At 57.6% G+C, this 27,968-nt stretch overlaps 5 protein-coding genes and 1 long non-coding RNA gene across 61 annotated transcripts; 3 read left to right on the forward strand and 3 right to left on the reverse strand.

The window, feature by feature from the left end:
• Positions 1-6: 6 nt before the first annotated feature.
• GPR62 (G protein-coupled receptor 62) lies at positions 7-2,561 on the forward strand. The gene has a single exon (XM_015130771.3). It carries the CDS (start codon positions 688-690, stop codon positions 1,777-1,779), a length of 1,092 nt encoding a protein of 363 aa, XP_014986257.1. The 5' UTR covers positions 7-687; the 3' UTR covers positions 1,780-2,561.
• PCBP4 (poly(rC) binding protein 4) lies at positions 2,515-13,387 on the reverse strand. 45 transcript variants are annotated; one of them, NM_001260867.1, is made up of 14 exons: positions 12,414-12,443; positions 7,006-7,153; positions 6,229-6,373; positions 6,084-6,107; positions 5,943-5,975; positions 5,603-5,719; positions 5,268-5,399; positions 4,975-5,103; positions 4,657-4,731; positions 4,444-4,488; positions 4,306-4,369; positions 4,125-4,177; positions 3,868-4,037; positions 2,515-3,406 (listed from the first exon to the last, which is right to left on the reverse strand). In NM_001260867.1, the coding sequence occupies exons 3-14, from the start codon at positions 6,307-6,309 to the stop codon at positions 3,118-3,120; spliced, it is 1,212 nt and encodes a 403-aa protein (NP_001247796.1). In that variant the 5' UTR covers positions 6,310-6,373; positions 7,006-7,153; positions 12,414-12,443; the 3' UTR covers positions 2,515-3,117. The 45 variants fall into 45 exon arrangements, with proteins under 45 accessions (NP_001247796.1, XP_077846398.1, XP_077846388.1 ...); XM_015130555.3 differs by lacking the exon at positions 12,414-12,443 and adding an exon at positions 13,277-13,371 and having other exon boundaries at positions 2,925-3,406; positions 6,229-6,339; positions 7,006-7,326; XM_077990236.1 differs by having other exon boundaries at positions 2,978-3,406; positions 6,229-6,339; positions 12,414-12,542.
• Positions 9,904-17,009, forward strand: LOC114676358 (uncharacterized). Its single transcript, XM_077994110.1, has 3 exons — positions 9,904-9,954; positions 12,306-14,557; positions 16,261-17,009. The coding sequence occupies exons 1-2, from the start codon at positions 9,904-9,906 to the stop codon at positions 13,251-13,253; spliced, it is 999 nt and encodes a 332-aa protein (XP_077850236.1). The 3' UTR covers positions 13,254-14,557; positions 16,261-17,009.
• Positions 12,414-20,243, reverse strand: ABHD14B (abhydrolase domain containing 14B). Of its 5 annotated transcripts, XR_013413363.1 has the most exons (5): positions 19,025-20,243; positions 16,535-16,773; positions 15,002-15,251; positions 14,401-14,670; positions 12,414-12,522 (listed from the first exon to the last, which is right to left on the reverse strand). XR_013413363.1 is itself a non-coding variant. In XM_015130548.3 (4 exons), the coding sequence occupies exons 1-4, from the start codon at positions 19,189-19,191 to the stop codon at positions 14,498-14,500; spliced, it is 828 nt and encodes a 275-aa protein (XP_014986034.1). In that variant the 5' UTR covers positions 19,192-20,243; the 3' UTR covers positions 13,594-14,497.
• Positions 18,681-26,290, forward strand: ABHD14A (abhydrolase domain containing 14A). Of its 8 annotated transcripts, none has more exons than XM_077992999.1 (6): positions 18,687-18,886; positions 22,933-23,144; positions 23,319-23,434; positions 25,198-25,293; positions 25,485-25,720; positions 25,928-26,290. In XM_077992999.1, exons 2-6 carry the CDS (start codon positions 22,951-22,953, stop codon positions 26,108-26,110), a joined length of 825 nt encoding a protein of 274 aa, XP_077849125.1. In that variant the 5' UTR covers positions 18,687-18,886; positions 22,933-22,950; the 3' UTR covers positions 26,111-26,290. The 8 variants fall into 8 exon arrangements, with proteins under 8 accessions (XP_077849129.1, XP_077849125.1, XP_077849124.1 ...); XM_077992998.1 differs by lacking the exon at positions 18,687-18,886 and adding an exon at positions 18,966-19,099; XM_077992997.1 differs by lacking the exon at positions 18,687-18,886 and adding an exon at positions 20,126-20,270.
• On the reverse strand, positions 25,125-27,963 carry LOC144339227 (uncharacterized). Its single transcript, XR_013414001.1, has 2 exons — positions 27,658-27,963; positions 25,125-26,719 (listed from the first exon to the last, which is right to left on the reverse strand). It is a non-coding gene; the product is annotated as an uncharacterized LOC144339227 (long non-coding RNA).
• Positions 27,964-27,968: the final 5 nt, after the last annotated feature.

Here is a 27,968-nt window from a genome sequence, read left to right on the forward strand (position 1 = left end):
CCTCCTTTCTTTCCGAGAGAACTAGCCCTCTTGGGGGGCCAGGGCATGCCTAAGGGTCCTCTTGCTTCAGCTTTTGTCTCACTGGTACCTCAGTTTCCCTTTAATATGAGAGCTAAATGCTGTGATTACCCCCATTGATGAGGATGGGGGAAGACAGAAGATGGGGGCCACTTCTCACCACTGAGAAAGGTAGAGCAGACTCTGGCTGACTCCAAAGCCCACACTCTAACCTTCTCAAGTCTAAGCTCCAGGTCTGTGCCTGCTCTGTCCTCCACCCTGCCACCCTAGAGGCACCCCCAGGCACTTCCACAGCAGAGCCTCCAGCCTTCAGCTGGCAGCTGCTAGGACCCAGGGGGCTGGCGCCAGGCCCTGCCCTCCCTTGCCAGCCCTGTGTGGCAACATCAGAGTGACAGCCAGTACCATCTCCGACAGGGGCTGAGTTGCTGGAGCTGGGCTGGGGCAGGGGAGAAAGACAGCAGACTCATCCTTGCACCCCTCCATGGGCCTGGCCAAGCCCCCAAGAGGATGGCAGCCTGGGCGTCGGAGCCACCTCCTGGGCAGCCAATGAGGTGAGGGGCCGGAAGAGCAAGGGACAAGAGGAGCAGGGGACAGGTGATGGAAATCCTGCAGCTGTAGGCTCCATTCTGCCATCTACATCCCAGCGCAAGGTGAAGCCTGAGAGCCCAAATGGCCAACTCCACAGGGCTGAATGCCTCAGAAGTCGCAGGCTCGGTGGGGTTGATCCTGGCAGCTGTCGTGGAGGTGGGGGCACTGCTAGGCAACGGCGCGCTGCTGGTAGTGGTGCTGCGCACGCCAGGACTGCGCGACGCGCTCTACCTGGCGCACCTGTGCGTTGTGGACCTGCTGGCGGCCGCGTCCATCATGCCACTGGGCCTGCTGGCCGCACCGCCGCCCGGGCTGGGCCGCGTGCGCCTGGGCCCCGCGCCGTGCCGCGCCGCTCGCTTTCTCTCCGCCGCTCTGCTGCCGGCCTGCACGCTCGGGGTGGCCGCACTTGGTCTGGCACGCTACCGCCTCATAGTGCACCCGCTGCGGCCAGGCTCTCGGCCACCGCCTGTGCTCGTGCTCACCGCCGTGTGGGCCGCGGCTGGGCTACTGGGCGCGCTCTCCTTGCTCGGGCCGCCGCCCGCACCGCCCCCTGCTCCAGCTCGCTGCTCGGTCCTGGCTGGGGGCCTCGGGCCCTTCCGGCCGCTCTGGGCCCTGCTGGCCTTCGCACTGCCCGCCCTCCTGCTGCTCGGCGCCTACGGCGGCATCTTCGTGGTGGCGCGTCGCGCTGCCCTGAGGCCCCCACGGCCGGCGCGCGGGTCCCGACTCCGCTCGGACTCTCTGGATAGCCGCCTTTCCATCTTGCCGCCCCTCCGGCCTCGCCTGCCCGGGGGCAAGGCGGCCCTGGCCCCAGCGCTAGCCGTGGGCCAATTTGCAGCCTGCTGGCTGCCTTATGGCTGCGCGTGCCTGGCGCCCGCAGCGCGGGCCGCGGAAGCCGAGGCGGCTGTCACCTGGGTCGCCTACTCGGCCTTCGCGGCTCACCCCTTCCTGTATGGGCTGCTGCAGCGCCCCGTGCGCTTGGCACTGGGCCGCCTCTCTCGCCGTGCACTGCCTGGACCTCTGCGGGCCTGCACTCCGCAAGCCTGGCACCCGCGGGCACTCTTGCAATGCCTCCAGAGACCCCCAGAGGGCCCTGCCGTAGGCCCTTCTGAGGCTCCAGAACAGACCCCCCAGTTGGCAGGAGGGCGGAGCCCCAGCATACCAGGGGCCACCTGAGAGTTCTCTCTCCTGAGCAGGAGAAAGGAGGGTGGTTTCCGTGGGGGCTCATCCAGCCCCTGCACAGGTCACAGCAGGTGCCCTGCTGGACATCTGGCACTGGAACAGGAGGAGAAAGGGTATCTGCAGGCTTTTGAGGCCCACGGACTTCTGAGAGCCAGGAATCCTGGGGTCTGGGCCCAACACTGCATAGCACTGTGCACAGGCCGACCCATCCTTAGGCCTCAGCTTTCCCATCTGCACCCTGCAGCATCTCTAAGGGCCCCTCCAGCATCTCTAAGGGCCCCTCCAGCATAGGTGGTTTGTGAAACTCACAGGTGGTCCCCAGGCCAAGGTGGGCAGGTGTTACAGAGAAGAGGGCCCTAAGGGCTCACAACCAAAGTGATCCGCCAAGCAGGACAGTATCTGCGTTACAGCCACAGCAGGAAGAACCACTGGAGAGACACTCGGAGGGACTTCCCTGACATCTGCACCAAGGAGAGTCTGGACAAAGCTACTGAAACTCCTCCATCTGCTTCTAAAATGCCCAGAAGACAACTGGACCAGTTTGGTGTTAGAAGTAGGAGGTTGGACGACTTCATCCCCAAAGGGTCCTGAAGCACCAGAACTGGCGTGTGGAAGGGGCCGAGGCCTAACTGAGGTTGGTGGATTCACACGTGGGGGTCCTCCAGGACCTCAGCTGCACCCATTTTCTGGAGGTTTTGCTGCCCACAACACCAGTATTTCACAACTTCCTGGTCGCTGAGAATATTTATTCAAAAACAGGGATTGAAAAAACTGTACAGAGTGTCTGCTGCTGAGAACTGGGCCCCTGCCCCATGCCACTCCCCCAGCTACCTGGCAGTGCCCCCTCTTTAGGGTGCCCCCTGACAAGCCCAGCCAGTTCATTCCAGTCAAAAGGGTATCAGTGGAAGCAGCAAGAAATCTGCAGGTGGTGGGGAGAGAAGCCTGGCCCCAGCTACCCCCCTGGGCCCTCCTCCCTGACTCCCAAAAGGATGCAGTAGGCCAGGAAGCCCTAAGGGATGGGGAGTGTGTGAGTGACACCCCCCATGGTGGGGGCACTAGGGAGTCTCCTGGCTGCTCCCTGTATCCAAGCACAGAGCTGAAGAGGTACGCCCCCTGCTCTGGGGCTGCCGCAGCTCAGACCCCTGGGCCAGAAACTGCCCCTACTCTGAGAGAAGGAACTCCCATAGACGGAGGCAGGGTAGGGGGTGCATCCATGCGTCTGGGCGTTAGCGGCGTTTAGGACCCCAGGGTGGAGTCTCCTTGGGCGGGCAGGGTGCGGAGGCAGCCCCCTGCTGGTGGTCCTGCCTGCCCCTGCCTGTACCTCAGCTGGCCTCAGTAGGGGGAGAATTTCTGCCGCTCAGCCTTCTTGCTCCCATTAGCCGCTGCCATCTTGGCAGTGTAGGCCGCCAAGCCCGGCGGCGGCCCTGGGGAAGCAGGTGGTAGAGCCAAGAAGGGCACAGGCTTGAGGCCGATGAAGTTGGAGAGGGAGATGGCATAGGGTGTGCCCAGCAGGCCTGGGGGAGCTGTGGGCAGGGCCGTCAGGGGTGGCGAGAAGGGGGCAGGCAGGTCTGCGGGGGCCGAGCCGGGCGTCCCCCCAGAGGTAGACTTGGCCGTCTCTAGACTGGAGAGAGGGATACAGAGGGGAGACGAAGGGGAAAGTGGGAGTGAGAGAGGGACAATGAGGGCAGAGATGGGTATGAGATTAGATGAAAGGCAAGAGAGAGGCAGTGAACAGAGAACAATCACATGGGGTGGATGTGTTTGAGGGGAAGATGGGAAATGTGGAAGAGGAAGGGAAGAAAGGACAAGCAGATATAGCATGAGGTGCAGGGAGAAATGGGGTTGCCAGAGACCCAGGGAAAAGAGACAGCAATGGAGAATGAGAGGTGGATATAGAGGGGGGAGATGGGGCAACAGAGGGTGAATTAGGCGAAGACCATGGGGAATTGGGGTAGGGTTAGGAGAGGCAGAGGTCGGGCCCAGACAGAGAGAGGAGGCCAGCTGTCCTCTCCCCACCCCTGCCTTTCTTGGGCACATGAGAACCGTGACCTGCTCCCCTGCTGCCGCCCAGCCCACGCTCACCAGGCAGTGATGAGGTACTGGGCCAGGGCGATGGAGACCGGAGAGCCAGTGATGGTGACGTGCCGCTCCCCAGCGCCCTCTGCTTGGTTCCCGATCTTGATGTGTGCCCCTGACATCTGCCGGATCTCGCTGATCTTGCTGCCCTGGCGCCCGATCACACAGCCAATCAGCTAAAGGGAAGACAGAAATCAACCCTGGGTGAGGCGCAGACCCCCAGGCCCCTTACCCACTCTCCAGCCATCCCATCCCCTGCTCACATCGTTGGGAACCAAGAACTCCTGTGAGCTGGTCTGTGTGCCGGGATCCAGTCCTGAGGGGGAGAAGAGGGACTGAGTGTGGTTCTGGACCTTTCCCATGCCACCATTTCCACTCTCCCTGGAAGGGAGGGGGCTGCCCTCTTAGGACCCTCCCCTGCCTCCTTGTGCAGGGGTGGCTCACCTGGCACCACACTGGGTGTGGCAAAGGGGACCGCATGGCTTGAGAGCTGCTGGAGCTTGGTGACCTGTGCCAAAGAGGGGTCAGAGGTCAGAGGAGGCATGGTTCAGGAAGGGGTGCCTTGGGCTATGGGTCACTCACCTCAGCTGGGGTAACAGCCCCATACTGACCCTGGACAGAGAAGCCCTGTGGGGACAAAGTGGGTGAAAAGGGGGTTACTGTGACATTAGGGCAGTTCAGCGACAGTCACTCCTTCCCTGCTCCCTGGACCTCCAATTCCTTCTTCCATCCCCTTCTCCATCTCAATTCCCCTTCTCCAGTAATGTGTCCCACTGCTCCTGTTGTTCCCCTCACCTGGTTGGCAGAGAGAAGGACAGTACCTAGGGAGAGGCTCGGATGGTACGGGATAGTGGCTCCTTTGGGTGGGGACTGGAAGGCATAAACAGGGAGGCTCTGTCAGGACCCTCTCAGACTCCAATAACCTCTCCAACTGCCCAGTGGCCTCAGGCCCCACCATGACCCCCAGGGAAAGGCACATGATCCCCGGAGCTCATCATCCATCCCTGCAGCCCTGCCCTGCACCACCTGTGGCACAGACATAGGGTTTGGGGTGCCCGACAAGGCAGACCCAGGGCCCACCTCCTGCCCCCACTCCCTGCCCCAGGGCAGCACCTCCAGGATAACAGCGCAGATCTGGCGCACACACAGGATGATGGCATCAGGCACCCCAGACACCGTAACAGCTCGCTCTGTGGAGTTGGGGAGCAGGTCCCCTGCCACCTGTACCTGGGCACCTGTAGTCTGCAAACAGAGAACAGGGGCCACTTCTGGCTGCTACCGTAACCCAGAAAAGGGCTGCCTAGGCTCAGAGCTCTCTAGTTGGGAGGACGCCATAAGCCCAACACCCCTCTTGCAACTGCTCCCTTGCCCCGGACTCCCTGTGTGCGGTATCCCTCTCCCCTCACCTCTCGGATCTCCTTGATCTTGGTGCCAGCCTTCCCAATCAGTGAGCCACACTGACTGGCAGGGATGACAAGGCGCAGGGTCACTGGAGGCCTGGAGACATTTCCACCATTTGCAGGAGCAGCACAAAGGTCCTGACAGGGAGACGGTGGGTTGGCCATGCTCGTCCCTGCTACATCCGCCCAGGAGTCAGGAGGGTACCCTTTCCCCAGTCCCACTTCAAGGGAACACTACCCTGGGCTTGACCTCCCCTCCCACCCACAGCCACTATCTGAAGTCGGAGTTGCGTTCCTCCTAGGGAACCACTCTTGGTCTCCTGCCCTGGCCAGCCACGGACCTCATCCAGTTTGAAAGCAATCATGGAGACTGCATGGAAGACAGCCGCTGTAGACCCGGTGATGGTGGTGATGCGTTCGGGGCAGGAGCCCTCGGAGATGGTGATCCGGGCACTGCTCTGCAGATACAGAATGAGCGCCGGGCAGCGGGGCATCTTCCCTGCTCCCTTGCCAGAACTTGTCTGCCTGCCCCACTCACCAAGCCCCAGGCAAGGCTCAAAACTGCCACCCTCTGGGGCACTCACTGGTCAGCCCAGAAGGAGTGGTTCAGGGAGAAAGTGGGGCAGGGATCTCCCCTCCACATCAAGTGCCCTGGGCTCCTCCCCCAGACTCCATCCTCACCTGCTCCCGGATTCGCTTTACAGTCTCGCCCTTCTGTGGGAGAAAAAAACAGAATCGCTCTTAACTTAGAGGTCACAGCCTCCTTCCCTGGGCTGAAGCCTCAGCTGGAGGGGGATGTACAGAGCAGACCTGGGCACCTACCTTCCCGATGATGCTGCCCACTTCCTGCGGACAAGACAAGAGCCGTCAGATAGGTGCCAGTGCCCAGGCCCAGCCCCTCCCCATTGGGATAGCCAGTGAAACCCAGCCCAGCCTCACCTCGCCTTGCCCTCCACCTCCCACTCACCTTCCCATGCATCAGCATCCGCAGCGTGAGGGTGATGCTGAGCTCTGGCTCCTCCTCCAGTCCCCCATCCGAGCCGCTCATTCTGTCAGGCGAGGCTGGGGCCACAGCGACCTGCAAGTGTGTCCACGCTGCGACCTGGCCGGCTCTGGCAGGGGCAGCCAAAGAGGGGTTCGAGAGGAGCCCAGTTCACCCTGTCCCTGCCCTTACATGGGGACCCCAGAGCTAGGCTAGTCAAACTCCCGGAGGAAAGAGACTGCATGGACCTTGAGTGCCACACATTCCTCTGACCGGATGCTTATGTGTGTCTCACGAGCTGTGCAAGCCTGGGGAGCCCATTCAACCCTCTGAGCCTCAGCTTCCCCATCTGTAGAAGGGGGATACAAATTCCCATCTCCAAAGAGTGATGAGAATTAAAACAATAAGCACATATATGGTAGGTACCTAGTCTTTCCCTTACCCTGAGACACTAAAATAAATAATTAACTAGGAAGCCTATGGGAGACCAGAGAGGAGAGCCTCCTCCCTGACCTCTTGGAAGAGGGAACCTCTGTGGATTGGGCCTTGAAGGTGGAGCTCAGGCTGAAAGCTTACTCCACATGAGAGGCACTTGCGTCCAGCAGCCAGAACCTCTACAGAAGAGCAGCTGGGGAGGAAGCTGGAGCAGCCATGGGAAGTCTTGAAGCGAGGGAGGCCTCGGGTGTGGTCAGGTCTTGCCCCTGCCTGGTAAAGGCTTGAGGCAGGGGTTGAGGGGGGAATTGAGGCATACCTCCCACCTACCAGAAGTCACTAGGGCAGAGGCTCACTACAGACACCTCTGGGCAGGGTTCATTCAGCACTGGGCTGCAGTGGGTGGGGCACAGCATGTCAGGGGACTGCCAGTTCTGCACGTTGGTTTCCAATCTCTCTCCTATGTGCTGGAAATGGCCTTGGGAACAGGAGGTAAGAAGTGTCCAGGCTGGCCACATTCCCAGCCTGGAACACTTTCTACTGTACCAGAAACAAGTCACTTGGGCTCTGAGTCTCAATTTCCTCACTCATAAAATGGAGGGAATACCTCTCCCTGGGATTGCGTGATGGGTAAGAAAAGGATTTGGTGGGCTGCGGGAATGTCAAAGCCATTAACTGATGGAGAAAGGTGGAGCCTGAGATTAGCTGCTGGGATTAGCTCAGCAGTCGGCCCTCCCCACCCGACCCTTTTTCATGCCCCGACTTAATCCTGAACCTTAATCCTGCTTGGAAATCCCTCTCCTTAGGCGTCTGTCTCCTGCCAAGGCTCAGCCTTGATGGGGAGCTCACTGGGGGACCAGAACCCTATGGGGAACACAGGGAGTGGGACTAACTGGTGCTAAGTCTGGGCCAAGACCAAGCTCTAACACTGCAAATTCCTCATGCCCAGAAGGGTGTGGGGTGAAGGATGAGTGTGCTGGGCTTGGAACACTCCAGAAGTCTCTGGGCGCCTTCCTCCTCAGCCCCCTGCCCCATCCCGACATGACAGGAAAGGGCATGGAGTTCTGTCTAGCGCCCTCTTCTGAACTCCCCTTGCTAGACAGAGCTTGAGCACAGAAGGTGAAGGGGGCTCCCAGCCTGGCTCCTTCTCAGAAGCCCCAGCAAGCCACCGTATGGCATAAGGTCTTTGTTTCCTCACCTATCCAACGGAGGTGACACCCTGCTCCCCTGGGCGCAGCTGCTCCTCCTTCTATTTGAGTTCTGCCATAGGGACTCCAGAGGGTGGAGATGAGCAGTGGATGCAGGGACTGTGCTCTCCGAGCATCCTGGCCAGCCTCATGCTGGCTGCCCTTGCTAGACATTCCCCCAGCTGCCTGCACTTCCCCCATCAAAGCACTTGTGATGACGTGCTTGGTTTCTGCCTCTCTGGACAGCCAAGCCCAGGAGCCCCTTGGAGCAGGAGCCAAGGCTGCTACCTTCTCCTTATGTCCCCAGGGCTCAGTTCAGAGCCAGGCCAGAGAAGGTGCTCAGAACATACTGAGCTCAGCTGGAACTCAGCTAACATACCCGTTAGCTGAGCAGATGAATTCACTGCACAGAAGGAGAACCTGATGCCTGGAGAGGATCGGTAACCTGCCCAAGGTCACAGAGAGGTGGGACACGGTGGGACTAGCATTGCTAGTGTGGGGCTATCCAAAGCCCCACCTGCCTCCCCTTTCAGGCTGCTCCTGTCTGGATCTGTTAGTCCTCTTCCTGGAGGGCAGGCTCCTTCCAAAGTGGGTATTGGGCTTCAGTTGTCTCTGAGACCTTTGCCTGGCTAGTAGACAGGGATCCTATTTGGAAAGGACTGACAACTTGTCCAGGGCCTCAGTCTTAAGTTCCAAAATTTTCTGGGATTCAAGGACCCCCCTGGGATGGTAACCAGTGGGAGACCTGATATTGTCCCCAAACCATCTCCACATGACCTCTCGTGGCTCCAGGAAAAATGGGGCAGGAGGGCTGGAACATGGCCAGAACTAGAGCTTTTGCCATGAAAAGATGCCTGAGTCTCCAGCAGAGACCCACCGCCCCAAGTCCAGTGGGTAACTTTGCCCAGGTCCTCACCTAACCTAGACCTTGGTTTACCCACTTGCATTGTGTTTAAGGGCTGGGGGTAGGGAGAGAGTTGCTGGTCTATCTGCGCCCTTCCTATTCTGAGAGACTCTCAAGGTCTTTCCCATCTTTAGGCAAGAACAAGGGGTTCTAACCCATGTCTTCCAAATTATTCTCCTAGGGCCCAAGGAATAAGCAGCCCCACTAGGCATCACTGGCTCCCCCTGCCCTCACTGGGGCTCTAGGGAGTTATTTGTTGCTCCAGCCTGGTGGGCCCTGGGTCTTTGCTGGGCCACCCACGTGGCAGCCACACAACATGCCACAGTGACCTCCAGCTCACCTCCGAGGGTGCCCAGCCCCCTCTGGTCAGCAGGGCTCCCTGGCAGGACACGCCAAGCTCACACCAGGCCTCTGACCTCGGGCATTCCCTCCTGACTCCCAGGCCCCCTCCCCAGCCCCAGTGCCCACTTCTTCTGTCTCTGGCTTTCTGCCACTCAGGCTGGAGGGGGTGGCAGGGGGGGGGCGGTGACAGCTGTGTAAGCGATGGCGGCTGCCCCCTTCCTGCCCCTCCCCCCCAGCTGTCTCTCTCCCATGACAGCTGCCCAATCAAAGGGCTGGGGGCTTAGCCAGCTCCCCCCACATGCAGGGATCAAGTGTCCACCCTGCCTTTGTTCTGGAACAAGAACAATCCGGGGGAGGGGAGGGCTCCTGGGGCCAGGCGATTCAAGTAGACTGGCCCGCCCCTTGGGGGATTCCCTCTGCTCTGCTGGCCAGAATGTCTGGACCAGCTAGGGCCTGTGGACCCACCTGGGCTTCACTCTCCATCTCACATCCCCCTACATCCCCTCAGCACCCCTAGCTCTCCACCTAGCAGCCTCCTTCTCCTATTCCCACTCCCAAAGCAGCCATGCTAGCCACACCCAGTGATGCTGGGGAATGGCTTGGAGCATCCGGGGAGGCAGGGTGTGGTGAGGGTGGAACCTGGGCCTGAGCAGGTCTACATCGAGGGCTCCTAACTCTCCTGCCCAATCCTTTCTCCGGAGATGCTCACTCTCCTAACTAGCCAGGCCTTCATAAGAATTGCCCCAGCGTCCTTGGACACATGTGCCCAGCCTCCTGGCCTCCCAGCCTCCGGGGATGGCCAACCATCTGCAGTTGGGAGAGGAGGAGGGGAGTGGGGAGCCTCAGGTGAGCATCCTGGGGTCCACAAGCTCCAGCCTCTGGCTTCTTGATTCAGATCTGCCACACAGACAAAGTGCCAGGAAGGGAAAGGCAGCTCTGACAAGTTGGCAGGTGCCAGAAATGCTACAGCTTCCATACAGCATCATTAGGCAGCCCCCAGAAGTCTTCGGAACCAAGGCAAACCAAGTCAAGTCCGGGCCCAGGCTTGGCTCCAGGAGAAAGGACACAGCCTCCTCATGGTACCCATCCCCTCACTCTCTCACCTACACTGAGAAAGACCTCTAGCTTCCATTCTTCGTGCTGAAAACTGTATACTTACTCTGCTGCTCAACAGCCACCCATGGCTCCCCAGTGCCCAAAGAATAAAGCCTGAGCTCCACAGACAGACCATTAAGGACCTTTGTGATCCAGCCCCCGTCTCTCTTGTCTCATCTCCACCCCATCCTTCACATATGGCAGGCTGCAGAACACACGTAGCACCTCCAGCCCTTCAGGCCTTTATCCAGGCTTACCTCAGCTCAAAACACCCATCCTCCCCACTCTCTGTCAAAATCCTTCTCAAATGTCACCTCCTCTGTGAAGCCCTCCCCAGGCTTCCAAGTCAGATGTGATCACTCAGGCCTCTGTGCCCCTCAAAGATGTTGCTGCAACTCAAAGAAGTCCCTGTTGGGCATTTCTGAGCCTGTCTTTCCACTATACACAGAGCTCCAGAAAGAGGAAATTTGAGACAGGACCAGGGTCAGTGTGCAAGGAGAAGAGTTAAGGTTCATGGGGCCTGGGGACATTTGGAACCAAAGATGGGGCCGAGGGTCCCGGAGGAGTAATGAGACCAGAGTGAGAAGACCCAGACGTGAGGGGCCAGTCACATGGGCAGAGGTAGGACCTACCTGGACAGGATTCCTGGTTCGTTTCTCAGCATCCCCAGTCCTACTCCTGCCATTTCACCAGAACTAGGAGCTCTCTAGGTATGCTGCTGGGGTGGGGGATTTGGGCTATGCTTTAGGTTTTCAGAGGGTGGGAGCAGAGTGGGTCTCCTCACGCAAGAGGGGGACTGGAAGAAGAGCTGGGGGGTGGAGTACGTTTCACAGAGTCGAGTTGGGCTCAGCCTGTCACAGCTGGAAAGGCCTCACCAATCACAAGAGGGGCCTGAGGCCCAGAGAGGAAGGGAAATATTTCTAAGGCTACATGGGAGGCAACTGGCAGAGCTGGAGAACCCAGGGGTCTACCTGTGCAGTTCAGAGCTCTTTCCTCAAGATGTCAGCGCCACTGAGCAATGGTGATGGAAGCTGGAGGGGCAGCAGTGATGGGAGTAGGGAGGGTGGACAGCCTGTCTGGGGACACAGGGTGGGGCAAGCCAGCCTCCTCGTGGCCTGGGCCTGCCAGGGTGTGTGGGCTGCCTGCTCCCAGCCCCCCACCCTGAGCATGCAAGAAGAACAATCCCCTTGTGTTTGGGCAGCCTGAGCCTGCATGCTGATGAAGGCTAGGGGGTGGGGGCTGGGATGGGGGTGCCCTGGAGGTTGAGGGGGCTCCAGGACCTGGGAAGGCCAGGGGATTTTTTCAGATGGGGAAAGAACAGGGTCCCAGGTACTGGTCCTGAGGCAATGAGGGTGACCCAGGGAACAGGGAGGGCATGAGCTCAGCTCCTAGGGAGTTCATGGGTTTTAAGAGCCTTTGTGGCGGAAGGCGAGCCCCTGGGGACACATGTCCTGCTGGTTCAGCAGGAACATGAGCATCCTGGGCTTGGTGGGGAGAAAGGAATGCAGCTGGCCCTGGGTGCATCACCTTGGAGACCACTCCCCTGGGTGCTGGGGCCGGGTGGGGCACTGGGTGCCACAGGTCTCAAGATGGCGGGCCAGGGATAGGGGAGAGAGGAGGCGGGCACCTCCCTCTCCTGGCCAGGCAGGCATGAGGGCCAGGTTGAAGTGAGTAGCAGAGCCTCCCACCCCCACCGCCCAGGACCCCAGCCAAGAAGCTAGGTCAGAGCTGAAGGGCTGAAGAGCTATGGGGCAAGAGGGACCACTCTGAGCCCCCAGCTGTCATCTCCATACACCCCTGGCCTGGAAGTCTGTATCTGGTTCCTCCAAGGACTGCAGAGGATGGGAAGGGGTGTGTGCCCAGCCAGGAGCTACAGGGGAGTGGCAGATGAGGGCAGAGATGGAGCAGAACCAGAACCCAGGGCAGGAGGCAGAGAGAGGAGCAGGCCCAAAGGACAGAAACAGCGAGTGGGATGGGGGCCTCAAATCTGGGATCTAAGGTCCAGGAAGCCCCTCCCTGGTGCCGACAGCGCCTCTGGCAGACCAGCGCCCCCCACCTGTGCAGGCCTCAGCCGTGTGGGACAGGGAACGTGTTCCTCGCAGTCTCACAAACCCGGGACCCCAACCGAGGGATCCAGGCGCGGGCTCCCTGCCCCCGAGCGAACCCCCAAACTTCGCGGCCCGCCGTGCCCCGCCCGGCCCGCGTCCTACCTCGCTGGGGCTGTCCTGCGGCGGCGGCGGCGGCGGCACGGCGGCTGGGCCGCTCAGTCCCACATTGTCCCCGGGAGAGGCGGCCGCTCACAACTGCGAGTGACATCAGCTGCGAACAATGAGGGGTTTGACAGGCGCGGAGCCCGGCCGGCCCGGAGCCCGGCTCCGCGCCCCCCCCCACCCCCCGGCCCGCCCGGCCCGGCCCCTCCCCGCCCCCTCCCCGGATCCGATTACAGAGCGGCGGGCCCGCCCCAGCCGCCCCAGTGCCGCAGCCACCCGCCCCGCCCCGCGCGCCGCGGTGCACCCCGAGCGGCGGCCGCTTCCAGGAGGGCTCAGGCGACCCTTCCCCTGCCGCTCCCAGGGTCCCGCGGGTTGGGGGTAGGGCCATCCGGCCTGAAGCGCGGTCCCCAGCCTTGGCCTTCCCCGCGCCGCCCTGGGCTCCGAGCCCCCTCCGCTCCCGCCAGGCCAGTCCTTCCGGCCCGGGCCGCCCGCCCGGCGCCTCTGCCGAGCCCCCTGCACCCCCATCCCCGCCTCGGCCCCGCCAGCCCCGGCTCCGCCTCGCTCCCGGCCCGGGGCCCTCCGAGCTCCGGCTGGGACCCTGCGCCCCGCCTAGTTCCTAGCTCTGCTCGCTGCGCGCCATCCTCCGCTCGGGCTCGCGCCCACCAAGACCGGCTCCCCTCAGCCACCCACAGTTGCACCGCCCGGCCCTCGTCCGCGCAGGGCAGGCTGGAGGAGGGGCCTGAGAGCTGTGTGGCCCTGTGCACCCGGTCCTGTGATAACCCCAAATCTACCCCCGGAATTCCTTTTGGGGCTAGGGTAGCAAGGAACGGGCTCCGTTGAGTCTTTTACTGGAGAAAGGATACTAGTGGGGGAGAAGCTGAACTGTTCTCAAGTCCCCTGGGCACCCCCCGGCCTCGGGGGAGCAACTATTCCTCCCCCTCTCCTCCATAATCGGCTCAGCCTGGTCCCACTGACCTCCACCTCCCCCCACAGCTGAGTCTCTTGGCACCTGGGTATGTGTGGGTGGGGAGGGGAATCCAATCTCCCTTCCTCTCCATCTGGCCTGGTGGACAAAGGGCAGGGGGACCATCTGGTCCCGCCGGGGTGGGGGAGGGGCCCACAGTGTTGGTCCCAGGGGTGGGGGAGGGGCGGCGCTCTTTAGAAGCAGCAGCCGGTGGGGTCTAATTGCATCACTTTATTTCACCGACCTCCACTCTGGCTCCCACCCCCCAAAGCCTCAGAGCAGGAAACAAGCTTGGCTGAGATGCTTCAGGCCTGGTAACCTCGGGAGGTATAGAGCACTCAGAAGGAAGGGTAAAAGCAGGGGGGCAAAGCGGTGGCCCTCCCTTTCTGGGGGTCACTTCTGAGCTGGGGCCCGCTGAAACCTGTGTCCAAAGTAGCTTTCAGGGCTGGCCACACCCTAAGCCTTGCAAAAGGGCCTCCTGCAAGGGCTGGCCCCATGGGGTCCCCACCTTCCCAGCCAGTGAGGTTAGCATGGTTAGGAGTCCACGTGTGCAAGTGCTTGTGTGAAGGATCATGTATGCATGTGTGTATATGCAAAGCTGTACATGACAATGTGCTTGCCAGTCCAGAGTTACATGTACCTATGCAGTTGCTCTCAAGCGAAGGGTCATATTTGGGAACAAGGATGGCTCTAAACATGTAAGCGTGCATGTGGGCATGTAAGTATCTGGGGCCTAACGGGGTGGGGAAGTGGGTGTTGGGGGAAGGGCTGGCCTTCAGGGCATTTGCAGAAGGAGGAGGGGGTGGGAGGGAAAGGCTGGGCAGAGCAGAGGAAGGAGTGAAAGCCAGGCAGGAAAGTGGAAGAACAGGAGAAGCTCATGTAATGGATTACCCTCCACCGGATTATGTTCCTTGATTCCTGAGGGTTTTTTCTCTTGATTTTACCCCCTCAGCCTATCACTGCAAGAGAAAGAGGCAGAAAAGACAAACAGACCACAAAAGACAAGAACCCAGACAGACGCACCTGTTGCATGTGCATGAGGCAGAGCCCGTGAGAGAAGAGAGCGTGCCAGAGAGAGCTCGGCAGGCAGGCAGCCCATCCCCTGCAGCAATGCTGGGCTTCACTGGAGCCCCTGCAGGAAGTCCAGCAGCCCTGTATGCCACTCCTCTGGTTTGTCCAGGTAACAGGGGTGCCCCGCCCCCTTCATGATCAGCACCCGGTGGTTGGGCAGCTGCTTCAGGTGCTCAAAGCTGGACTGACCCATGGGGTCCTGGTCTCCATATACAATCAGAGCTGGAGTCTGAGAGGAAGGATGGGGCAGAGTCAACAGGGACCTGCCATAGCATCCCCAGCCCTCCCCACCACTTCAGTCTCTCCCTGGGACCACCCCATATAAGGGAGAGAGACAAGCTGTCCCAGTGGGTGGGGGCACATATTGGTATCTGCCCCAGAACACAGTTTCGCACAGGGCTTGGCACAGTAGTCTGCTGAGTAAACCAAAATGGTGGAGTTGGGTGGTCAGTTCCTCCCAGAAGACACCCCTTGGTTACCCAGCCCCCAGATAAGGAAGGTCCAGGGATGCACCCTTCCTTGCTCCTGGCAGGGACACCTCAGCTTCCCACACAAGGGTACCTTCACACTGGCATAGTTGGCAGCATTGATTTTGTCAGTGCAGATGGGGGCCACTGGCACATAGCCGCGTAGCTGGGAGCCAGGGGCCGTGAGGAAGGGCAGGGAGTACATGCCACTCAGTGATGGACTGATCACAACCGGGGGGCCCAGCTCCAAGGCATCCACCACAGCCGCCAGGAAGCTGCCAGGGGCCAGCTCCCCAATAGGCACAGGGGCTGCTGCTTCCTTGGAGTGCCCCAGACCTGCAGGGATTCAGGTGTGGAAGAGATAAGACAAGGGCAGTGAATGGCAAAACAAGGGAGATGGTTGCTCTCTCCAGGAAGCCCTCCTAGGTCAGTTTCTCTGTGGCCAGGTTCCTATAACACCCAGTGTGCCCACGTTTATTCCTACAGTAGCCTCACTCTATCCTATCTGTGCCAAGCATGAGGCACTTCTCTCCATGTCTGTGCCTGTCTCCCCAGCAGTAAGTGTCCTGGAGAGAATCAGACTCTGAAGCCCAACAAGTCTGGGTCCAGAACCCAATTCTGCATTTATTATCTATGTGACCTTGGGTAGGTCCCCCTCAGCCTTCTCTCAGCTGCTCAGTTTCCCTGTCTGTTAAAGGGGGATAACAAAAGTATCTGCCATTTAAGATTGTTGTGAAAATTAACTGCGTGAAAGGCACCTGGCCTTGGATTGGGACAGGAGAGGCTCCTGAAGGACAGCAGCTGAGGGGCAGATTCTGCAGCTCCTCCTCCGGTCACTCAGGCTTCACCAACAAGATTAGCTCCAGACCTTCACCCTGAAGCTCAAGCCAACCCACCATTGGAACCAATCCTTCCTGGGCTGGAGGCTTGCCCTTGAGCCATGAAACCATACCATCCCTGGCCTGAGGGGGTGGGACCAGCCATGCTGCTCCTTTCACACCTGGCACCAAGGATTGGGACCCAGCCGTCTGGGTTATCACAGGCAGTCTGGGCACTGATCCCACCTCCCTAGAACCTAGCTCAGGGCTTTGCATGTGGGATCACAACTGGGGGCCTGGCCACCCACCAGGCCCTGCCTTGTCCCCCAAGGCTCCAGAAGACTCAGATCTCACTCCTTAGGGCTTCCAAAAGCCTATGGTTATGACTCAATCAAAATACTTTACTTCCAATTGGCTGAGCACCAATTACTCTGTGTCACGTACTAGCCACATACTCACACGGATTATCTCATTCCATTCTCATTAGAGCCAGCCCCAAACATGAGTGTGGTTATCTCCCACTGCAGATGAGGAAACAGCGGCTCAGAGACACTGAGACACTGCCCAGGTAACAGTGAGGAGCAGCTGGGCGATGAGGACCACATCTGGATCAAGACTGCTCAGAGGCCCTTGCAGTGTGCTTGACCAAATGCTGTCAAGTTCAGGGCCCAGCCTGGCCGGGTCCTCCAGATCCCACCGCCCCCACCTCTAGAGTGGGGAGGGGCTGCATGTTATAGGAACCTGGCCCTGTCCCTGATGAGAACTCCCCAACCCCTGCCCAGAAGCCTGCCCCTTAAGTACCTGGCAGGTCAATGGCCACAGCCTGGTAGCCAGCCTGGGCCAGCCTGTGCAGTGTACCCAGGTTCTGCCAGGTCTCGGAGGAGAAGCGAATACCATGCAGTAGCAGTACAGAGAAGTGAGCTTGCCCACTGCTGGGCCGGGCCTCTCGGAAGAAGAGGGCCTGGCCCTGCACCTGGATGGTGCCCTCGTGCTGCTCCACGCTTGCCGCCATGCCTGCCGCTGCTGTGCTGGTGAAGGGCCTGTGGTCAAAAGCCACAATGATGAGGGGCCACAGAACACCCTGCTCAGGGTGGTGGTCCCACAGGAGCAACAAGGAAGCCTCCAGTTGGCTTCCAGAACTTTAGGAACATGCTTTGGGGTCAGGAGGACATAGGTGTTATTTCTGCCTCTGCCATTCACTTTAGTGTGTAACCTTGGGCCTCAGCTTCTTGATCTGAAATATGGGAACAATAAAGCCAACCTCAATAATTAAGAATTAAAAGTTTAAGAAAAATTATCGGCCAGGCACAGTGGCTCACGCCTGTAATCCCAGCACTTTGGGAGGCCAAGGCGGGTGAATCACCTGAGGTCAGGAGTTTGAGAGCACCCTGGCCAACATGGTGGAACCCCATCCCTACTAAAAAAAATAAAAATAAAAAATTAGCCAGGTGTGGTGGCGCGTGCCTGTGGTCCCAGCTACTCAGGAGGCCGAGGCAGGAGAATCGCTTGAACCCGGGAGGCAGAGGTTGCAGTGAGCCAAGATCGCACCACTCTGCTCCAGCCTGGGCAACAGAGTGAGACTCGGTCTCAAAACAAAAAACAAAAAGAGCCAGCTTATGGTCACATGTCACTGCCATTAGGCCAGTGTGGTGGCACACGCCTGTAATCCCAGCACTTTGGGAGTCCGAGGTGGGCAGATCATCTGAGGTTGGGAGTTCGAGACCAGCCTGATGAATGTGGAGAAAGAAACCCCATCTCTACTAAAAATACAAAATTAGCCAGCTGTGGTGGTGCATGCCTGTACTCCCAGCTACTAGGGAGGCTGAGGCAGTAGAATTGCTTGAACCCAGGAGGTGGAGGTGCAGTGAGCCGAGAACATGCCATTGCACTCCAGACTGGGCAACAACAGCGAAACTCCATCTCAAGAAAAAAAAAAACAGAAAAATTATCAGTGGGGGTGCCTGCTGTAAAAACTCAGCATGTGGTGGGGCTCCATTACGATTGCTGTTCTTATTCTCATCGTTATTATCCTTTTCTATAAATGGGGATAATTCAGTAGTACTAGCTCATAGGTGGTTGATAGGATTAAATAAGGCCATGCATGTACTATGCCTAGCATGTAGTAAGGACTCAGTGCTCAATTAAGTTACAGATCATGAGTTGGCAATGCAGGCCAGAGGGAGCCCAAACTGGGGTAAAAAGCCCATTTTATTTTATTTATTTATTTATTTTTATTTTTTTGCGATGGAGTTTCACTCTTGTTGCCCAGGCTGGAGTGCAGTGGCATGATCTCGGCTCACTGCAACCTCCACCTCCCGGATTCAAGCAATTCTCCTGCCTCAGCCTCCCGAGTAGCTGGGTTTACAGGTGCGCATCGCCTTGCCCGGCCTTTTTTTTTTTTTTTTTTTTTGAGATGGAGTATCGCTCTGTCGCCCAGGCTGGAGTGCCCGTGGCGCATCTCCGCTCACTGCAAGCCCCGCCTCCTGGGTTCAGCCTCAGCCTCCAGCCTAGCTGGGACTACAGGCGCCTGCCACCACGCCCGGCTACTTCTTTGTATTTTTTTAGTAGAGACGGGGTTTCACCGTGTTAGCCAGGATGGTCTCGATCTCCTGACCTCGTGATCCGCCTGCCTCGGCCTCCCAAAGTGCTGGGATTACAGGCGTGAGCCACCGCACCCGGCCTAATTTTTGTATTTTTTGGTAGAAACGGGGTTTCGTCATGTTGGCCGGGCTGGTCTGGAACTCCTGACCTCAAGTGATTCGCCCATCTTGGCCTCCCAAAGTGCTGGCATTACAGGCGTGAGCCACCGCGCCGGGACTAAAAGCCCATTTTCTTCTTCTTCTTTTTTTTTTTTTTAAGAGAAGTTGTCTCGCTCTGTCGCCCACGTTGGAGCGCTGTGGCGCAATCATGGCTCACTGCAGCCTTGACCTTCCTGGGCTCAAGTGATTGTCCCGGCATTCACCCCCAGTAGTTGGAACCACAGGCGCGCACCTCCACACCAGAAAGCCCATTTTCTAGAGGCGGAAACGGAAGCGCCCAGTGAGAAAGGCGACCCGCCGGGGACGCGGGGTGCTCAACGCGCTGCCACCTGGGGCCCAACGCGTTGACCTCGCGGTCAGGTTGCTTCCGCGGACCACGGTTCTGGCTCGCTAGGTGTGGGAGGGAGCACGGGGAGGGAATGGTGGCAACCCCCAAGGAGGGGACCCAGGGATCCGAAAAACGAAGACTTGGGGTAGGTGGGGTTGGGTTTTGACTGGAGAGAAGAAAGGGTCACAAGCGCAGGGCGGGTACCTGGGGAGCTGTGTGGACTCGCGCAGACGGGAAGCAGACGCGTACTGGCGGCGAATTGGAGCCGGCGGAGGAATGGTGGGTGAAGAGGCCGGTCCCCATCCAGCGGGGGCGGGGACTGGGCCGTGCTCCGGGGCGCCCTCTTGTGGCCACAAGCTCGCAGGGTCCATAGGCTCCGCTCAACTCGTTCTTCTCACAGCTGCGTCAGTTTCCCCAAGCCACTTGGTCCCACATGCCCCAAACGCGGTGCTGAGCACGGTTTCGAACTCCTCAGCGACCTGCCCCACATGGACATGGAGCAGTCTGAGGAGGAAAGTTCCTTCGGGATCGCATCCTTGCTGCTCTCTTCCGGCTCCCCATCCCCCTTATCTCCAGCCAGAACTGCCCAGGGCAAGTTGTTGGCCTGGCACAGAGTTGAGGCCGGACAGGTTTGAGTGCGAGGCTCCGCCAGTGTCCAGCCAAGTGGCCTTGATCGTTTTCCCAATGCCTCCGAACCTGTTTCCTTCCTGTAGAGCGGGTCATACGTTGCCAACCTCTGCAGAGTAGCAATAAAGAGTAAACGCCACGCTCTGCACAGCCTCCCAGTGCTGGGCCTGGTTGCCACGCGGAGCCTTGGGCCTGGGACAGGCCAGACGTTGGTAACACATCACCAACCAGGGCAGGCGCCATGAGTAGATGTGAAGGAGCCCAGGGCCGGTCCAGGCTCTGATCGTGGGTGTGCGTCGGGGAGGGGTTGGGGTGGAGTGGGTAGGAGTCAGGAAAGTGGCTGGGCCAAGACCTGGAGCTGCTGCATAACAATATCTGTCATTTACACAATGAGGCCTCTGCTCCGGACACTGTTCTGAGGCTTGACCCGTCCTTAAGAACCTAGAACAACCCTGTGCTGTGGGTTTTATCCTTAACTCCATTATACAGGCCAGAGAACAGAGCCAGAGTGGAGATGTTCCAATGGGAAGAAGCCACATGGCTCTCTGCCATCCTTCAAGCCAAAAACAATTCCGAAAATCTGGGCAGGGGGCGGGCCAGTGAGCATTTGGGCTCTGCCCCCAGCACCCCCTTCGCGCAGACGACTCGGTAACTGGGCTGCAGGCCCGAGGCTGCGGAGTGCGCAGGCGCGCCTCGGTGGCCGCGGTCCTGGCCTTCTAGAGCCGGAGCGGCCCGCGGAGCTGCGGAGGTAGCCATGGTCGGGGCGCTGTGCGGCTGCTGGTTCCGCCTGGGCGGGGCCCGCCCGCTCATCCCGTTCGGCCCGGTGAGTCTCCCCGGGTACGGAGGCCGGCCGGTGGCCCGGGGGCGGGCCATCTTTACCCCGCCCCTTGCTCCGGGGCAGAGTCCCGCGGAAGAAGCAGATGCTGGGGCCGCGAGTGTGCGTGTGCGCGCGTGTTGTGTGTGCGTGCGTGTTGTGTGTGCGCGCAGGATCTGCGTGTGTTCTTGGGGGTCTGGGTGTATGTGTACGCTCGTGTGTCTGCGTGGTGTCCGTCAGTGTGTTTCTGCGCGCTTATATTGGTGGGGGGAGTGTGTTCGTTGATGTCTGCCTGCTTGCGTCGGCGTATGTCTTCCCAGTGTATTTCTGTGTGCGTGTGATTTTAAGGGTATGTGTCTACCTGTCTGCGTGTGTGCATTTCTGAGGGTTTGTGTGTGTGTCTGCTTTCCTATGCATGTGCCTTTCTTGTGTGAGTGTGTAGTTTTACGGTTGTGTGTATGACCATGCTTGAGTATTTCTGAGGATCAGCCTGTGGTTTTGAAAGCGTGCACCTCCATTAGTCTCTCTGGCTTCCTGATGCCTGACTGCGTGCGTGATTTAGAGGATACCATTACTAAATGGAAGGGATTGATCCCACACGGGCCAGTGTGTGTGCAAGGAGGCTGCATGTACATGCAGGGAATAGCTTGTGCAAAAGAAAAGCGTGTAGGGGCAAGATTCGTATTTGTGCTTGTGTGCACCTATGTATTACTGTCAACGCATATTCCAATGACCTAACGCGGGCACAGTTTACCCTGCCCCTCGCATATCCCCCCAGGCGGCCGGCTGCAGGTCCGCTACAATTGCCTAGTACTGCGTAGCACCTTGGGTTGCCAAGGCAACAGCCTAAGCCCCGCCCTTCCCTAGTTGGAGAGGCGCGGGGTCGCCCCGAATGGACTACAAGGAAAGGTCCCTCGCGCCGGGTGGGAACCTGGGCTAACGCCCTGTTAGAGACGTGCGTCTGAGGTTGTTCGTGGTCTCGAAGAAAAGAGGAATGCGGTCTTCCTCCACTAGGTCCTGGTTTTCCAGAAACAGCAGAAAGGCTGCTGCTGTGGCCCACAAACCCCCGAAGCCTGGGGATGCAGGCTCAGGAAACATCCCTAAAACATCCCAGAGGGATGAATAGGACCCAAGACGGGCCCCCGGCTCCTAGCTCGGGCAGATGCCCAATTGGCACTCAACAAAGGTGTGCTGGCCGGGCGCGGTGGCTCACGCCTGTAATCTCAGCACTCTGGGAGGCCGAGGCGGGTGGATCACGAGGTCAGGAGTTCGAGAACAGCCTGAACAACATGGTGAAACCCTGTCTCTACTAAAAAATAGAAAACTTAGCCGGGCGCGGTGGCGAGCGCCTGTAATCCCAGCTATTCGGGAGGCTGAGGCAGGAGAATCGCTTGAACCCGGGAGACGGAGGTTGCAGTGAGCCGAGATTGTGCCACTGCACTCTAGCCTGGGCGACAGAGCAAGACTCTGTCTCAGAAACATAAAAATAAATAAATAAAGATGTGTTTGCTGGACTCCGGGAATGAAGCAGGCGTGCTCATCCTAGGCCCAAGAAATGGCAGGAACAGCCCTGATCCAGTCCATGGTATTATCTAAATCTCACAGGAAGCTTAGGAGGGCAGCCACGAGGTTATCCGATTTTACTGACAAACTGAAGACACAAGGCCAGGAAGTGGCAGTCTCAAAGGCCTGCCCAATTTGAGTCCTGGGTCCTAAGGGCTGTCCTCTGGGGTGGCAAAGACCCCAGACTGGAGGAGTCCACGAAGCAGGTCATTTGGCCAGAAGCTGTCTGTGTATGGGTTGGGGAGTAGCATTCATCTCTCCAACCTCTACGCTGTGTTTTTCATTTCTGGGTGTACCATGCTCATCCCTGGCCCTGCAGCCCCTCACTCCTCAGCATTTTCCTCTATTACAGACATTCACTGTGAGCCTCTTCATAACAGCTGGGTTAGACCGTTAGTTATAATGCGATTGTAAAACGCATTCTGATTTTAGCAGTATTAAATGCAGCGAGATTAAAAGAACCATTTCCAAACATGCCCTTAAGTGGGAGGTCCCTTTGCACGCAGTCTTTCTCCTTTGATGGCCCTCACCACTTTTTCCACCTGCAAGGCTCCAGTTCATCCATCACCTCCCAGCTCCACGGGTTCCTCCTTGGCAAACCAAGTGTGGCCTGGTAGTTAGAAGCCCATTCCTAGGTTCAAACCCCAATTCCCCCACTTGCTACTTGGCACTTTGGGCAAGAAAATGTACCTCTCTGAGCCTCCATTTCCTCACCTGTAAGAGAACTGTAATCACATCTGCTCCCCAGCGTTCTTGGTGGAAAAGAACGTTGTATGTAAAGTGCCACACTCAGGGCCTGCTGTCATAAGCGCTTGATGAACGGAAGTGGTTTCAGTTGATCCCATGATGGTGGCAGTCACTGAGCATGCTGTGTGCCAGAGGACACCTCAGATGCACCTCCTCACACTGAGGTATCTGAGCATTTGCCCTGGCATGTGGAGTAGTTGAGCATGAACCCCCAGAACTTTGCCCATAGCAAGGGAAAGGGCAAGGGCTAGAGCTCTTCCTCTGCTGGGGACTCTGGGTGGGTTTTTGGGATGGGATCCAGGGGTCCTTGTAGGGGCTCACTCCCAGCCTCTTTTCCCTCTCCTCTCCTCTCCTCCTCCAGACTGTGGTACAGACCTCCATGAGCCGGTCCCAGGTAGCCCTGCTGGGCCTGGGTCTGCTGCTCATTTTCCTACTGTATGTGGGGCTGCCAGGCCCCCCAGAGCAGAATTCCTGGTTTTGGGGAGACCCCAATGTCACTGTCCTGGCTGGTCTTACTCCTGGCAACTCCCCCATCTTTTACCGCGAGGTGCTCCCACTCAACCCGGCCCACAGGTAGGTGCTGCCCCAAGGGTCTAGTGGAGGGACTAGGCCCAAGGGGAGTCCCTGTGTGGGACCTCCATTATACTCAGAGTGCTCAGGGCCTGGGAGGGCAATGGGAGAAGCCTAGGAATAAAGAAAGGCGGGCTACACCAGGTCCCCAGGATACACATTCCCATGTGCCTGCAGGGTGGAGGTGGTGCTGCTTCATGGAAAGGCCTTTAACTCTCACACGTGGGAGCAGCTGGGCACACTGCAGCTACTGTCACAGAGGGGCTACCGGGCCGTGGCCCTTGACCTTCCAGGTGAGCACCCCCAACCCTTTGTCTAGGGAAGCCCTAAGGTGTGGCTGGGGGGCAACTGGACCCTAGTGTATGGACAAGCAGTGGCAGGTCACAACGTGAGGAGGCACCATGAAAAAGTCTGTGTTTTCATTTTCTACCATGAAAACTAGTGTGAATTCTAGGTCACGAAGCAAATAAAAACTCTTCACAAGCAGTGTACTTTCTTTTTTTATTTTACTTATATGTATTTTTTGAGACAGAGTCTCGCTTTTTCACCCAGGCTATAGTATAATGGTGCAATCTCAGCTCACTGCAACCTCCGCCTCCTGGGTTCAAGCGATTCTCCTGCCTTAGCTTCCGAAGTAGCTGGGATTACAGGTGCCTGCCACCACACCCGGCTAATTTTTCTATTTTTAGTGGAGATAGGGTTTCACCATGCTGGCCAGGCTGGTCTTGAACTCCCGACCTCAGGTGATCTGCCCACCTCAGCCTCCCAAAGTGCTGGGATTACAGGTGTGAGCCACTGTGCCCGCCAAGCAGTGTACTTTTTATGACAAACTATATAGGTTTTGTGTTTTTAAGTACACAAATGATTTATGCTATCATTTTTGTCATTAAAAAAATTTTAAAATGTCATCGAATCATAGAGGATAAAAAAAAAACTAAAAAATAGCGAAGCACTCGGAGACCGGTGCCGCATTTCTCTCCCTCTCTAAGAAGTTTAGGGGATGCCACACCCTCTTCTGGGTATTCCCACACATAAAGATGCAGATAATATAGAGAATTGTCTGGTAAGGTCTGTAAATATGACTGGTGTCCTGCCTGCTTAGCACATCCATCTGCAGCTTGGTTTTCTCTCCCTACATCATGTCTCAAAGATCATGCCAGTCCCTGCAAACCTCCCTCTCTGTTGTTAACCCTGCAGTGTGTCCCATAGAAGGGATGGACAGGCTTTATCCAGCCATTCCTCTACTGGCGGAATGCTCAAGCAATGTAGTAGCTAAAGCATCCTTGGACATGCTTCTTTGAATATGTAAGCAATAATTTCTCTAGGGTAGCTACTGAGGACAATTGATGGGCCAAAGGACATGGTTTGTTTCTTTGTTTGTTTGTTTGTTTTAGATGGAGTCTCGCTCTGTCTCCCTGGCTGGAGTGCAGTGGCTCGTACTCGGCTCACTGCAACCTCCACCTCCTGGGTTCAAGTGATTCTCCTACCTCAGCCTCCCGAGTAGTTGGAATTACAGGCGCGCACCACCACGCCCAGCTAATTTTTGTGTTTTTAGTAGAGACAGGGTTTCACCATGTTGATCAGGCTGGTCTCAAACTCCTGACCTTATGATCCACCCGCGTTGGCCTCCTAAAATGCTGGGATTACAGGCATGAGCCACCGCGCCCAGTCACCAGGACATGCACTTTTAAATTTAGATAACTACTACCTCATCCTCCAAAAACACTGTATGGATTTATCTTCTCATCTGTCATGTATGAAAGTGCACATTTCCCCATGTCTCCCCCAACACTGGGTGTTATTTCAGTCTTTTTCATTTTGCTAATATTAGATGAATGAAAGATATGCTTTTCTTTTTCCTTTTTTTTTTTTTTTTTCCTGAGACAGAGTCTCACTCTGTCACCCAGGCTGTAGTGCAGTGGCACCATCTTGGCTTACCGCAACCTCCACCTGCTGGACTCCAGCAATCCTCCTGCCTCAGCCTCCCAAGAAGCTGGGATTTCAGGCGCCTGCCACCACGCCCAGCTAATTTTTGTGTTTTTTTTTTTTTTTTTAGTAGAGACAGTTTCTCCATGTTCTCCAGGCTGGTCTCGAACTCCTGACCTCAGGGGATCCGCCTGCCTCGGCCTCCCAAAGAGCTGGGATTACAGGGGTGAGCCACCACACCTGGCCAAGATATGCTTTTCTAACAGGCATATTACGTTGCCAAAAAATAGCTTCTGGGCAGTTTTAGGTAGTGTGCGCCAGTGCCACTGGTCCCCAACTTTTTCCCCCACTGTGGTGGGCAGGAAGTCTTGTGCTCCTTCCCATTGCCCCTCAGCTGGTACCTGCTGCTGTTCCTAGGTTTTGGGAACTCGGCACCTTCAAAGGAGGCAAGCACAGAGGCAGGGCGGGCAGCATTGCTGGAGCGGGCGCTGCAGGACCTGGAGGTACAGAATGCCGTGTTGGTGAGCCCCTCGCTGAGTGGCCACTATGCCCTGCCCTTCCTGATGCGAGGCCACCACCAGCTACATGGATTCGTGCCCATTGCACCCACCTCCACCCAGAACTACACCCAGGAACAATTCTGGGCTGTGAAGGTACTGGGAGAAGGATCTCAAAGGTCCTGGCGCCCTGTCTCTGGCTTGGGGGGGTTCAAGACTCAAGTCTTACTTGGCAGGACATGGCCTTATCCCTGATCTTGGAAGGAAGAGTTGGATGGTGTTGGGGAAGGCTTCCTAGGAAGTGGCTTGGGGGTCAGAAACTCATCAGGCCCCAAGATCACAGCCCCCTGCCTTGCCCTGCAGACTCCAACCCTTATCCTGTATGGAGAGCTGGACCACATCCTGGCTCGAGAGTCACTGCGGCAGCTCCGCCACCTGCCCAACCACTCTGTGGTGAAGCTACGCAACGCGGGCCATGCCTGCTACCTCCACAAGCCGCAAGACTTCCACCTTGTCCTGCTTGCCTTCCTTGACCATCTACCTTGAACTAACCCACTCCCAGGTCCCGACCTGGCCTGAGCTTGGACAGTCTGGACCACCACCCTCCCCTGACCAGGGAGACAACCTCTGGGATTGGAGGCCAGAGGCCAGAGGGTCAGACCCAGCCAGGACTTCTCATTTCATCTCACAGACACAATAAAAAAGCGTATTTGTCCTGCCTGGGAAGTGACAGGTTCCATTTCCTGGTGTGCTGTGGGAGAGACGGGAGTGGGAGGCAAGTCTGGGACTACTTTGGGCCTGGGAGCTGGAGGGGATGCTCCAGCAGTCTGGGAAGGCTAAGAGTGCGCCACTTCCTAAGTGCCTGGCCTCACCACTGTGTGCCTGAGTTTCCTCATCTGTAAAACAAGTATGATGGCAACGCCTAGGTTGGAGGGTGGTTACAGGACTGAATGAGTCTGGATAACTGAGTACTCAGCCACATAAGGCTGGGGAATTGCTGGTGGGAGGCGGGGTGAATTACTGCTGCTGCATGACCACTGGGATTGGTGGGAAATCCAGGGTCTGGACAGCCAAGCTGAGGGAGTCAGGAACCTAGAGGGTGTGGGGAATGCGATTTAAGAATTAGCCAGCATTGCCGGGCGTCGTGACTCACACCTGTAATCCCAGCACTTTGGGAGGCCGAGGCTGGCGAATCACAAGGTCAGGAGATCGAGACCATCCTGGCTAACATGGTGAAACCCCGTCTCTACTAAAAAATACAAAAAACTAGCCGGGCGCGGCGGCGGGTGCCTGTAGTCCCAGCTACTCGGGAGGCTGAGGCAGGAGAATGCCATAAACCCGGGAGGCGGAGCTTGCAGTGAGCTGAGATCCGGCCACTGCACTCCAGCCTGGGCAACAGAGTGAGACTCTGTCTCAAAAAAAAAAAAAAAAAAAAAAGAGCCAGCATTGCCGGGCATGGTGGCTCACACCTGTAATCCCAGCACTTTGGGAGGCTGAGGCTGGCGGATCACGAGGTCATGAGATCAAGACCATCCTGGCTAACACAGTGAAACCCCGTCTCTACTAAAAAATACAAAAAATTAGCCGGGCGTGGTGGCCGGTGCCTGTAGTCCCAGCTGCTCCGGAGGCTGAGGCAGGAGAATGATGTGAACCCGGAAGGCGGACCTTGCAGTGAGCCGAGATTGCGCCACCACACTCCAGCCTGGGCGACAGAGTGAGACTCCATCTCAAAAAAAAAAAAAAAAAAGAGCCAGCATTGGCTGGGCACAGTGGCTCATGCCTGTAATCCCAGAACTTTGGGAGGCCGAGGTGGGCAGATCACAAGGTCAAGAGATCCAGACCATCCTGACCAACATGGTGAATTCCTGTCTCTACTAAAAAAAAATACAAAACATTAGCCGGGCGTGGTGGCAGGTGCCTGTAGTCCCAGCTACTCCGGAGGCTGAGGCAGGAGAATGGTGTGAACCTGGAAGGCGGAGCTTGCAGTGAGCGGAGATCATGCCACTGCTCTCCACCTGGGCAACAGAGCGAGACTCTCTCAAAAAAAAAAAAAAAAAAAATTAGCTAGCATTGGGCCCGGCGCAGTGGCTCACGCCTGTAATCGCAGCACTTTGGGAGGCTGAGGTGGGTGGATCACGAGGTCAGGAGATCGAGACCATCCTGGCTAAGGCTCACACGGTGAAAACCCGTCTCTACTAAAAATGCAAAAAATTAGCCAGGCATAGTGCATAGTGGTGAGTAACAGTAGTCCCAGCTACTCGGGAGGCTAAGCCAGGAGAATGGCGTCAACTCGGGAGTTGGAGCTTGCAGTGAGCCAAGATCTCACCATTGCGCTCCAGCCTGGGCGGCAGAGTGAGGCTCCATCTCAGAAAAAAAAAAAAAAAAAAAAAAAAAAATTAGCCAG

The sequence above is a fragment of the Macaca mulatta genome, chromosome 2 (genome assembly GCF_049350105.2).
Source record: "Macaca mulatta isolate MMU2019108-1 chromosome 2, T2T-MMU8v2.0, whole genome shotgun sequence".
Classification (NCBI taxonomy): domain Eukaryota; kingdom Metazoa; phylum Chordata; class Mammalia; order Primates; family Cercopithecidae; genus Macaca; species Macaca mulatta.

Bases quoted from the DNA above. Each gene is read 5' to 3' on its own strand.
- PCBP4 (XM_077990235.1), bottom strand. From the start codon at position 6,309: ATGAGCGGCTCGGATGGGGGACTGGAGGAGGAGCCAGAGCTCAGCATC. The intron at 4,178-4,305 runs GTGAGCCACCCC...TCTCCCCCTCAG, and splicing joins CACACCCAGTGTGGTGCCAG to GACTGGATCCCGGCACACAG. The intron at 4,038-4,124 runs GTGAGCAGGGGA...TCTTCCCTTTAG, and splicing joins AGTTCTTGGTTCCCAACGAT to CTGATTGGCTGTGTGATCGG.
- ABHD14B (XM_015130548.3), bottom strand. From the start codon at position 19,191: ATGGACCCTGCGAGCTTGTGGCCACAAGAGGGCGCCCCGGAGCACGGC. The intron at 15,252-16,534 runs GTACTTAAGGGG...GAATCCCTGCAG, and splicing joins TGTGGCCATTGACCTGCCAG to GTCTGGGGCACTCCAAGGAA. The intron at 14,678-15,009 runs GTACCCTTGTGT...CCTTCCTCTCAG, and splicing joins CCAACTATGCCAGTGTGAAG to ACTCCAGCTCTGATTGTATA.
- GPR62 (XM_015130771.3), top strand. From the start codon at position 688: ATGGCCAACTCCACAGGGCTGAATGCCTCAGAAGTCGCAGGCTCGGTG.
- LOC114676358 (XM_077994110.1), top strand. From the start codon at position 9,904: ATGGCCAACCATCTGCAGTTGGGAGAGGAGGAGGGGAGTGGGGAGCCT. The intron at 9,955-12,305 runs GTGAGCATCCTG...TGTTCCTCGCAG, and splicing joins AGGGGAGTGGGGAGCCTCAG to TCTCACAAACCCGGGACCCC.
- ABHD14A (XM_077992997.1), top strand. From the start codon at position 20,202: ATGGTCGGGGCGCTGTGCGGCTGCTGGTTCCGCCTGGGCGGGGCCCGC. The intron at 23,435-25,197 runs GTGAGCACCCCC...TTTTTTTTTTAG, and splicing joins CGTGGCCCTTGACCTTCCAG to TAGAGACAGTTTCTCCATGT. The intron at 25,294-25,484 runs GTGAGCCACCAC...TGCTGTTCCTAG, and splicing joins AAAGAGCTGGGATTACAGGG to GTTTTGGGAACTCGGCACCT.